Source organism: Oryzias latipes, chromosome 22, assembly GCF_053564925.1.
Source record: "Oryzias latipes strain Hd-rR chromosome 22, Olatipes_Hd-rR_3.1".
Taxonomy (NCBI): domain Eukaryota; kingdom Metazoa; phylum Chordata; class Actinopteri; order Beloniformes; family Adrianichthyidae; genus Oryzias; species Oryzias latipes.
The window spans coordinates 4,459,540-4,471,917 of NC_136258.1; the positions used below are offsets into that span (position 1 = coordinate 4,459,540).

At 42.5% G+C, this 12,378-nt stretch overlaps 1 protein-coding gene across 1 annotated transcript; it reads left to right on the forward strand.

Moving 5' to 3' along the window:
* The first annotated feature begins 162 nt into the window (after nucleotides 1-162).
* On the forward strand, nucleotides 163-8,781 carry pacc1 (proton activated chloride channel 1). Its single transcript, XM_004082779.5, has 8 exons — nucleotides 163-348; nucleotides 2,652-2,769; nucleotides 2,857-3,069; nucleotides 3,488-3,642; nucleotides 4,127-4,269; nucleotides 7,421-7,562; nucleotides 7,641-7,748; nucleotides 7,828-8,781. The coding sequence occupies exons 1-8, from the start codon at nucleotides 313-315 to the stop codon at nucleotides 7,987-7,989; spliced, it is 1,077 nt and encodes a 358-aa protein (XP_004082827.1). The 5' UTR covers nucleotides 163-312; the 3' UTR covers nucleotides 7,990-8,781.
* The last annotated feature ends 3,597 nt before the right edge of the window (nucleotides 8,782-12,378 follow it).

Genomic DNA, 12,378 nt, shown 5'->3' on the forward strand with positions numbered 1-12,378 from the left:
CGGTCAGGCTTTTCTTTAAACGTTTTGGTTTCCGTAAGTCACACTCAAAGAGCCCCTGAACGCAGCATAGTAAGGTAAGGAAGCAGAGCGGTCCGTGAAGGCAGCATGTGTTTCCGTGTTTTTACTGTAGCCCGTGCCCCCCCCCCCCTCCTTTATCATAAGGGGAGGGCTCTTCTTCTGCACCTCCCTCCCAGCCCTGAGAGACCCGGGTCTGAGACGAGCGCGTCCCGACAATGACAGCTCGGTAGAAGAAGCTCCAGCCGAGGAGCGAGAAAGAGCGGGGACGAGCGGGACAGCTCCAGCCGCGGAGGAATGCCCGGGCACCGGCAGCCCCGGCTCTATCAGTCGGTACGGTCATGCTTCTCCGCTCCTGCCCACCAAACAGGGAACGTTCCGGCTCGCTTCCTGCTCGTCATGTGACCGAGGAAGGATCCAAACTTAGCTGTTTTCTCGAGTGTCAATCCAGTCATCTTTTGATCTATAGTAAAAGCGTTCCCGGTGGTCTTTAAATTATGATTACATCATTTTTAGCCAAAAAAAACAACTCTCGTTTCTAGGACATAGTTTCTGCAGAGCGGCAGGAATTTAGTAGAGCAGGGAGATTATGGCCCCACACAGCTTATTTTCTAAATAACAAATACCATATTTTTCAAAAATTTCTCAGAAATACAGTTAATCTTAACTTTCTTTATTAATTTTCTCCATCATCAGAAAAATGCAAAAAGAAAATGTTAAAAACACCAAGAACACCATTTTCATTAGTTGGGCTTTCAAAGTTCAGCTGTAGGGTGTTTTTGTGCCATTATTCCAAGCGCAACACTCACTCTTGTAAAACATAAAATTAAAAAATAATTGTGTACTCAAAAAATAATTTTCCACTTCAAGCAGAAAAGTGAACTGAAAACTTAAAAGTACACACAAGCAACTTAAAAATACGAGCAATCAAAACAATTTTTGCTTCTGAAACTGAAAAATATTGAATTTTGAGAAATTCCTTTGATTGCAAATATTTTCAGTTTCAAGAATTAATTTTGTTTTTGAGTTTCAAGTGCAAAATATTTTTTTAGAGTAATGGCTCAAAAGTCCCTCTATGCTCAGCTCACTCAGATGCAACAAGAGACTTTACAACAACAAAATCAACTTTATTGTAGAAAAATGTGAAAAACATGCCATTATTGTTTGGATTCTAGAGTTCTGTTGGAGAAACTTCCCCTGTCTTCATTAAACAACAACACACAAAGGTTAAATGAAAGTTGTGTCTTTTTTATGGACTCAATTGCACATTTCTTCTCAAAAGGCAAATTCATTCCTAATAACAGTGAAGAGTAACAAACCTAAACTTTGTTTGTTGTTTTCACCTTCCGGCTTATCGCTTCAGCCGAATCAGCTTTCACTGATACAACCGTCTGGTTACGCAGAGAGTTTTGCGCTGTATGCCGTTCCTGACACAACTCTGTATTTCAAGGCACAGGGAGACCCAGATAGGCAGCAGCGCCAAGGGTCTTTCCTAAGGACCCACACTACATTTTTTGCAAAATTCCAAGGTTCTAAGGAACCTCACTACTCCATATTTGGTGCATTAGCCTATAGGACGTTTCTCATTTTGTCGGGCTGTTTGAATCTACATTTCCAAAATCCCGTGCCCTGGAAATTTTTCCAGGAGTCTCTTTAAAAAACAAGTTTGCATCGATGACTTAATATAAGGACTGGACTGAGTGTGAAATCACCCATTAAAAATGGCCTGCTTATGGCTCCAACCAAATAAAGTAAACACAGTCGGGTTACGTCAGGAAGCAGTAATTGATCTGGGTTGGTCTGAGGCATCGTTTCTATGGCAACCACTCGCCAATCAGGGGTGAGCTTATTAGAACTCCACAACTCTTCCACTTGAAAGCGGGCTACACCAAATCTGTCGATCAAACGTGTAGACCGATCAACGTGAGCCCACCTACTGTAATTGAGGCATCTGACTGGATAGTTTATAACTTCAATAACATGAAAAACATATTTAAAGATAGATAAATGAAAAAAATTGAATAATCAAGAACACGAGGGATATTGGCTTCATGGAACCAGTCAGTACTTCCCGTTTGGAACACAAGGGGCGTGTCGCTCAGTCCAGTTCTGATATACAGTCAATGATCAATGCTTAGTAGTTTGGAAAATATAGAACACATTGCATTAAATTTTAACAGTTTGCCAATTGGAAAAAAATGTATGTAAATACACAATGGATTCATAAAAAGTCTTTGTAAAATGTGTCTATGAAGACTCTCATTCATCCAGGTTGGTTCCATTGTAGTAGTTTTAGGGGATGTCATCTGGACTTGGTTTTAAAGGTTTTTTTTGGTTTTTTTGTAAAATGTAGAAAATGTCATATGTTTTAGCTTTGGGAAATGGGTGACATCATATTTGCTGGATGTAGTGAGCATGTGTCCAAAGCGTGTTCAAATCCAGGTCACTGGATAGTCCATCACTGCTGTATTTAGTCTTTTAGAGGTTAAGGATAGAATTCAGACTCTGAAGTGTTATTTTGTGTTTTTGTTCATTTGTAGCGACTCTTCACAGCTCTAACTCCACATTTCATTTGACCTTTTGTAGTTTTAGGCTTCAAGAAATAAAGCTAAAGCCGTGTGATCTTTTCCCAACAGCTCAACAACGTCATTGATGAGGAAGAGGAGGATGGAGGCAACACCCCCTCTCAGGACTCCTTTGACGATGTGACAAGGGAGGAAGGGCCCCAGGAGCCCGGTCGCAGCAGCCTCCCAGGTATCAGCAGGTTCAAATCCCACTTTGTAACTACCTTTGAGCCATTCAGTGTCAGATCTTGCTGCGTTCACGTGTTTCCTGTTGTAGGGGAGGAAGGTCTCAAGGACAGCAGCTCCCCCAGGAGGATCAGTAAGACCTGCGTGAAGAATGTCCTCACTGTGGTGCTCATATTCATCTACCTGCTGCTCACTGCTGTAGCCATATTCCTGGCCTACCAGACCATCTCTGACTTCCTGGAGAAGCTCAGTCAACCCGTCATGTCGGTCACTTACAAAGAAGTCGATTCCTTCTCTCCTCCTGGTGGGTTGAACTGAGACAGTGGGGGGCAATGGGGGGCTGTAAGGGTGTATTCAGACTGGACATCTTTTGGTTCAATTCCCCCAATGATCCGGAACAAAACTTCCGTCTGAATACGCCCAAGCAGACCCTGGTATCATTTTAAAGAGCCTATCCATACTTACTGTGATAACCACGTGTGAAGCTGATGGAAAGTTATGAGTAAGTTGTTCAAAATGTATATGGTGAAGGTCAGGCGCTCTTCACCGCCTCAGTTCATTAACCATTTAATAAATGAATACCTCTGAGTGGGCGGAGCCTTTCATTTCTTAATGTTTAATGACTTCTGTTTATCATTAAAACGTGACCTCACATCTTCAACTTCAACTAACTGAAGTTAGATTGAATGAAAATTGAATGTGTTGTGTGAATGTCTCCTCAGGCGTGGCTCTGTTCCCGGGAAACGCCCAGCTGCTCAGCTGTAAACATCACTACCACGACTACATCCCGGCGTTAGTGAACCCCGGGAAACCCCAGCCAGGAGACTGTGAGTTCAGGAATGTGACTTATGTGGGCCCATTCTCCAATGGGACTCAGGTGAGACGGAAACAGGCGTGTCCAACCTCAGGTACTGGGATACGGAGATGCTTCACAAAACAGAAAATCTGCTTAAAGTTGAGAAGTGAAAAACAGGAGATCATAGAAACAGAGGGGCAGCAGTAAGGGCTTTGAATAAAGTAACATATTTGATTAGATTGATTAAATTAATTTTCTACAGGATTATAAAAATATTAAAGAATTAGAACAAATACAACATTTGAAAAAGATAAACATAGATCTAAATTAGGTTAAGCTGAAGTCAAAGTGGGTCTTTCCCAAATGATAAATAAACGTTTGTACATTTAAACAAGCACCGGTATAATTTACTGGAAGAAATGGGAACCAATGGTAATGACTGTACTGTTTTTGTCATTGCATAAAAATGACAAACTCATGTTGATCTCTATTTATTCTTCCAATCATGGGACTCGTGAACTTCCAGTCCAACAGGTGTGACAGAAAGTGCATGCTTGTGTCGCAGAAACATGCTGTGGTGGTCCGGGGGCCGTCTGATGTCAGAAACAAGGAGTTGATCTTCATGCAGTTCAGCCTGAATGAAACTCAGGAAGATTTCAGCGCCATCACCTACATGCTCTTCGCAAGGTTCAGTGACTTGACTGCCAGGTAGGAGAGGGCGGAGCCTGTGGGCTCAAAATAGGCTGACTTTTTTTTTTTAATCTGAAAAATCAGAGAAATCCCTCATATGTGATAAAGCGAGTGTGTGATGCCCTGAAGTGAGAGTGTGACAGAACCGCACTCAAACCCCCTGAAGCCAGTGTGTGACGATAGGCCGTGTGTGATAGAATCTCACTCATAGACTGTGATAGTGTGTGACTCATAGTGTGTGATGCATTTATACACAACCCCCTTGTTAGTATGTGGTAGAAGCATGCATTAACACCTTGAAGCAAGTGTGTGACCAAATCATGCTCAAAGTGAGTGTGTGACATGATCACACTCATTGGCAATGAAGCAAGTGTGTGACAAGGGAACGTATAAACACTCTGAAGCCCAGATGAGAAACTCCAGGCCTCAAGCCCTTGTGTCCTTCGTGGTTTTTCAGCTAGCTTGCCATTGTACCATCTTATTGTTAAAGCACACCTAATCTAGCTGTTTAGCACGATGTAGGGGTGGATTCCTTAAAAATAGGCCTGGAGTCTCAAGAACGGCCCAACACACTGAAATGAGTGTGTGACAGGAACACACCAACACCGGGAGGGTCATGAAGAGGTGTTTATGCCGTTTACAATGCATAGAAGACACGGATGATGTTGAGAGAGTAGGTGGATTTATTACAAAAACCTCCCTAATCCCGTCTCCACGTCTGGGTTAATGACATCATTCAGAGATTCTCCCGGTACCGGCAGCTTTCCTCCCGGTCAGGGTGCTGTGTCTGGATGACAGCCCCTGCCGCTGTGTTTCTGTGTCTCTGTGACCCAGGTTGAAGGTTTTATTTTTTCCAGAGAGGGGAAAAATAAAAACAAAAACAAAAGTAGGGGACCTTTTTTATTATTGTCTCTAGGAAAATAAGGCAAATATCACTAAGTTCAGGAGGCTCGAGCTGCCTCCCTTCTCAGCCTAGCTTTCTATTTGCCGGCAAAGCCAGCAATGAGCTCCTCCAGCCTCCGGGCTGCTGGCCGGCAGACAGAGAGCTGCCTGGTAACCTGTCCAGGATGTATCCCTCCTTCACACACCAGTAGCTCTGGTAACCTTGTAGCCCCATTGGGTTGACAACATAGAGGAAGGTTCAGGACAAAAACGCTCGCATTGGATCTGTTTTCTACCTGCTGATCGATTCACTGAAAGCGTCACATGCCCAAAGCTGAGTCCCTGATTGGTAGATGCAATGCGGCGACCTAACCAAAATTCAAATATTTGAATTCTGGCTGCGCTGCTCAAATCGCGCTGCTGCCAGACTTTCGCCCCCACAGCTTAAATTGCGCTGCAGGACCTCAGATCGCGCCTGTACCATTGACTTAACATTGAAACTGGCCGCCTCTGCTGCACACATCGCATTCAGTGTGAATGCAGCTTTAGAAAGTAGTGAAGTGATATATAGTATAGTGCCATTTAACATGTAACAGCATGAAAGCATGACATCATGGTCATATACTAAGAACTGAACTCTAATGAAAACCAATATCTTTGACATACAGTCGGGACCATAAATATTTGGACAGAGACACATTATTTCTAATTGTGTCTCTGTACATTACCACAGGTAATTTTAAATAAAACAACTCAGATGCCATTGAAGTGCAGACTTTACAGGCCTGGAGTTGATTAGAGGACTCATGCTTGCATTTGGAAGATTTAGCTGTGAACAGACAACATGCGGTCAAAGGAGCTCTCCACGCAGGTGAAAGGAGCCATCATTAAGCTGAGAAAACAGAAAAAAAACCATGAAACCAGAAATTGTTGCAGTATTAGGAGAGGCAACATCAACAGTGTGGTACATTCTGAGAAAGAAAGAAAGCACTGGTGAACTCATCAACGCAAAAAGACCTGGACGTCCACAGAAGACAACAGTGGTGGACGATGGCAGAATCATTTCCATGGTGAAGAGGAACCCGTTCACAACAGCCAACCAAGTGAACAACACTCTCCAGGAGGTAGGCGGATCAATATCCAAGTCTACCATCAAAAGAAGACTGCATGAAAGTAGATCCAGAGGGAACACTGCAAGATGCAAGCCACTCATAAGCCTCAAGAATGGGAAGGCTAGATTGGACTTTGCTAAAAAGCATCTAAAAAAGCCAGCACAGTTCTGGAAAAACATTCTTTGGATGAAACCAAAATCAACCTCTACCAGAATGATGGCAAGAGAAAAGTATGGAGAAGGCGTGGAGAAGCTCCTGATCCAAAGCACACTACATCATCAGTAAAACACGGTGGAGGCAGTGTGATGGTCTGGGCCTGCATGGCTGCTAGTGGCACTGGGACACTAGTGTTTATTGATGACGTGACACAGGACAGAAGCAGCCCAATGAATTCTGAGGTGTTCAGAGACAGACTGTCTGCACAGATCCAGGTGAATGCAGCCAAACTGATTGGACGGCGTTTCATAATACAGATGGACGACGACCCAAAACATACAGCCAAAGCAACTCAGGAGTTTGTTAAAGCAAAGAAGTGGAATATTCTTGAATGACCAAGTCAGTCACCTGATCTTAACCCAATTGAGCAGCATTTCACTTGTTGGAGACTAAACTTCAGACAGAAAGGCCCACAAACAAACAGCAACTGAAAGCCGCTGCAGTAAAGGCCTGGCAGAGCATTCAGAAGGAGAAAACCCAGCATCTGGTGATGTCCATGAGTTCAAGACTTCAGGCTGTCATTGTCAACAAAGGCCTTTCAACCAAATATTAGGAATGAACATTTGGTTTACAGTTATTTCATTTGTCCAATTACTTAGGAGCCCATGAAATGAAGGGATTGTGTTTAAAAAATGCTTCAGTTTTTCACATTTTTATGCAATCTTTTTCTTCAACCCATGGAATAAAAGCTGAAAGTCTGCACTTCAATGGCATCTGAGTTGTTTTATTTACAATTCCCTGTGGGAATGTACAGAAACTAAATTAGAAAGAATGTGTCTCTGTCCAAATATTTATGGTCCTGACTGTATGTTTGCTGCTAAGGTGCACATCCATGGATGACCCAGATTACATAGATTAGTATGTTTACTGTTACAGTTTGTCTCAAGATGGTCACTATGAAGACATCAATCAAAATCCTTTGAGTGAGTCTGTCAGCAGCTTTGTTTTTTATCTTGCAGTGAAAACAAGTCAGAGTTCATGAGGGACTGTGAGAGGAACTACTCCACCTGGACCTTCTCAGGGGGGTTCAGAACCTGGGTCAAAATGTCCCTGGTGAACACGGCTGGAAAAAACAACCAAGGTGTTGAGTTTCGGCAAGAGGTGGGCAGATGATCACATGATCAAGACAAGACTGTTAGATCATTTTGGGCTTTGATAACTTTCCTTTTTATCTCCCAGTCTTCTGTTGTAAAATTCAATGATAAGCGGCAGGAAAGCGAGCAAACCAACCAGCTCTTCTTCGTGGTGTTTGAGTGGCGGGACCCCTATATCCAGGAAATCCGGCTGGTAGGTGATGGCAGACATGTTTGCTCTGTAGAAATCAGCTGTGCTTTTCTCTGTGCTGAAATTCATTTGCTCCCAAAAGGTTGTGACTGCAAACCCCTGGAGCTCCATCGCCATCCTCTGCGGTGTCTTCATGGCTCTCTTCAAAGCTGCCAACTTTGCCAAACTCACCATACAGTGGATAATCAGGATGCGGAAGAGGCATCTGAAGCATAAGAGCAGGGAGTTGAACAGCATAAACTGAAGCGGATCTCACTTTTAACCCTTTAACACCCAAGATGTTGTCGGTGACACCTAAATAATACAAACTCTTTACCCTACCATAATTCTGCTTTTCATATCAGCTTTGCACCGATAGGCCACACATTATCAATGTAAAGTGTTCCATAACACTGCAAACCCACTTTTCTTCACGACAGAATCAGCTGATTGACAATTGATTACTTAAGCGCGTCACTACTGTGAAGTGTTGCATATCAGCCTGCTTTTCTCTGCTTCAGAATCCTCTGGAATAACATTAATTATGTAATTGGTTGAAGAGTTACAGTAGTCCAAACCATGTTGACACTGGAGCTAAAGCTCCTGTGCCATAGGCTTAAACAAACTCAATTCTTCATCTAAAAAATAATTTCTGCTGCAAATAAGCAACCAGTATTTCTTACATTTCTTATTCGTTAGTGACCAAAAACCACCAGTTACTGATTATTTACTTCACATTTCTTAAAACATCTGTCATTAAATTTCAAGAGTAAAAAAGCTTTCATAGCCGTTTTATGTTTGCTGCTGAACAACCTTTTAAGGTGTGTTTGCATTTAACCGTTGATGAACTTTTGACTGGGTTAAGAGGGAAAAAAAAGTCTAAATTTTAAAATGTTTTCCATTTTTTCAGAATTCTATTTTTTGTAAAAATCTCTTTAATAATCATTTTAACTTGAAAGGGATTGACGAAACATTTTCAGTCTGTTTAATAAACTGCAAGCATGTGAATTCTATTGTGTCTTTTATAGAAGTTAGAAATAAAAAGATTACGTTGCAACATTGTTGTATCTTTGTTTCTCCTTTATGTGTCTTTGTTAAAACTGTCTGCATTCATTTTAAACAGCAGAAGGAAATCAATCTCTCTACTTTGTTCTTCCCAGTGGTTCTGGGCCTTTTTGAGTTTTTTTCTACTTCATAATTTTCTCTGATAAATGCTAAAATAGTATATTCTTATCTAATGCGTTACTACCTTCAGTAAAGGCATAAAAAACCCTTTACAATCACAGTTCCATGCACACACACATTCACACATTGATGCCAAAGGCTGGCGCCAACCTTTAACCACCAGGAGCAATTTGCAGTGTGAAGGGCAAGGCGGGAACTGAACCTGTGATTGTCTGATCAGAGGTTGACCCCTCTACCTCTGCACCACGGCTGAGCATCACTTGACTAACTTGCACAGCAAAGAAATGTGAAAAAATTGATGAACATGTTAAAAAGGTATCAGAGGAAGAATGGTTATTCTGACAAATAGTATGACTGAGTAACAGCTGTTTATTTCTCTGTAGAAATCTATGGGATTTTGGCTTCTTGGAGCCAGGGGGTACTTCCTGTTTGTAAGTTTGCTGAAGTTTGTTTGGGGGGATTTCACTCAGTCCACACAAACCCTCCAGCACCCTAAAGAGGGTGTAGAGCTGGTTCACCGTTCCACAGCCATGATGGAAACCACTGTTGTTCCTAGATCTGAAGTTCGACAATCGGACGGACTCTTTTCTCCAGTACCCTGGCATAGACTGTCCCAGGGAGGATGAGGAGTGTGATTCCCTGTAGTTGGAACCCACCCTCCAGCCCCCCTTCTTAAAAAGGGGAACCACCACCCCTGTCTGCCAGTCCAGAGCACAGTTCTCAACTGCCAAGCAATGCTGCAGAGACTTGACCCTGTGGGCATAAAACTCAGATTGTTTGTTTTAGAGCTGATTGGTCAACATTCCCTGTCAACCCAAAGGTCTAATTCTATTTCCACAGTACAGTAGTCAGTACTAGTTAGTAGAGCTATCCAAAGAAGAAAATTGTCAGGGGTTTAGGAAAAACTGAATCCCAACATGAAAAACAGTCCAAATTGTAGGGAAGAGCAAAGTTTATTTGGAATGTCACATAGGAAGGCCAGGCAGGATGGAACCAGGACCTCCACACTAAGCAGATTCTTAGCAGCTCTGAAGAGGCAGGACACAGTTAGGCAACTAGCAGAGGAAGCATAATCTTCCAGGGTTGGTTGGTTCCAGCAGGACCAGAGTTCTTGACACAGTCCAGAGAAAGAATGCTGACAGATGGCTTGATTCTAAAAACCCACCAGAAAGTTCCCAGCCCTCCTCCAACAGTTTTTACTCTAAGTCCACCGTCTTTGTCACAGATTCAGTCCAGAATCAGGGTTCAGGCAGAACTACAGACAGAGGCGATTCCAGGGCAGATCAGCGTCAAAACAGGATGGAGTTTGCTGAGCAGGACTCAAATTACAGGTTAGGAACTGCAAACAAGCAACAACGTTTGGCAGAAAACTAGAGAACTGTTGGTAAGCAGAACAATAAAAAGATTGACAGGAACAGGCGATGAGAACGGATGCAGAACAAACACGAGACGGGGAAGAATTCTGACATAAACATAGTGGAATCATAGTACTTTTTTGTTTTGTTTTGTTGAAAAATTAGTCTGTTTTGCATGAGAATGATAGGAGATCGGCTTGATTGGATGTCAACTTCCCTAGTGGTCGCTTGGAGAAGTGTCCTGGTTCCAGTTAGCTGGACAGTAAAAGAACAGGCAAAAATAAACAAATAGATAAACTAAAATATGAAAGGAAGTTTCAAAGTCTGGCGGGTGGAAAAACATCTAGAGAGGTGGAGTTTTTCTGTGGAAAGGTGAGAGCAGCCATGTTGTTGGATTAGAGAAAAGCCTCACGCACATGCACCCACACAGGGGGTTGACCCCTATGGATGTCGCAGATGTGTCTTCACGGTTCACTTTAGGCTTGTGCAGCCACCTTAAGGGACATAGTGAAAAAATGGAAAGTATCATTGTTGTGCGTTTGTTAAGTGTATCGTGAAGTAAATGTAAGATGATATAAGTTGTGTGCACTTATGACGTACGTATGATTCTGTCGTATAGTGTCCTTATACCACACTCTAGTCGTTAGTAAGGTGCGAGGACTGAATCCTATCTGAGCGCGTTCAAATGCTACGCTTACCAGCTGTGGAGGTGATACACAAGTGCCCACATGATGACCACACAAACTCCAGTCTGTTTGTCGAATTTCCTAAGTTTGAACTATCAGGCTACATGCATGTGTAGCATGTAGCACTGTGCAGTGCACTGGGTTTGGGGCGGGCTGAAAAATGAAAAATACAATATACAATATACCTCACTCTCACTAAATGTTGTTTAGAGACCCACTCCAATGAATATTGTGTTTTTGGTGTTTATGACATGTTTATTTGTGGCATTTTTCTGATATTGGAGAACACAAGTTAAGAAAATCTAACTTAAAAAATCAATTTCTGAGTATTGTAGTGGATCAGGAGAGGACAAAAAAATGCAGTTTGAAAAAGTTCTCAGTTAGTAAGGCAGAAACTGCGATGGGTGGACAAAAGTCTCACTGCTCAACTCCATTCTGATTCATGAAGAGAAATAGATCCGTGAACATCTTTGTTTTCCTCGTCTGAGCTGGCACCTGGATCTAAACCGAATGGCTGGATAGCTTCAATATTGCTCTCCATTTTTGTTGCACTGCTAATGTTAGCTTGGGGTTGTGAGGGCTATAAGCTAGCGGGAGAGAATGAAAAAAGGGGGCATGGAGAAATAAGCGGACCAGCACAGTTAACTGTATAATATGAAACTGGATGAATCGCGTGTGACGTCACTCATAGAAATTGCTTTGCTTTCAGTTTCAACCAACTGAAGTCAATTCAGTCGCCATGTTGGAACCAGACATCCTCTGTAAGGCGTGATTGGCCCGTCTAAATTTCTATGGCAAACACTGTCCAATCAGGGTTGAGCATGCTAGAAGGCCACACCCCTTCCACTCAAAGCTGGTCCTGGAGAACCTGTCAATCAAACACTTTGAATGTTCGACATCAGGATTTTTACTTTTAGTGAGGCATCTTATTATTCAGTTTGTAACTTGAATAACTTGCGCTACAGCAAAAAGGGTTTGCCTAGTCCAGTTCCCATTTACTATTATTTATCCGCACCAACAGTCCTGCCCACAACTCAGAGGAAAGTTTCAGATAAGCTACTGCCGCTCTGCAGAAACTATGACCTGGAAAAGGACACAGTTGTTTTTTTTAATTTATCCTAAAAAATGGCATAATCATCATTAAAATACCACTTGGAACCTTTCGAAAAAGAAAAAAAAATGATTGGAGTGGGCCTTTAAGTGCTCACTGCGACCTGCCAATCACAGCCTGCCTGTAGAAAAAAAATGCTCATAAATATTTTCATTTTACGGGATCACACAGCGCTCTTTGACCATGATATTTAGTGCAAGCCACCTGTGTGCCCTGCACAGGTTTGCTCTTTTTATTTTGACAAGAGCTGGAGGTGGCAGAGATGAGGATGTCAAGGTTCTCTTTGGGCGTGCCAAGGATGGAGAGGATCAATACTA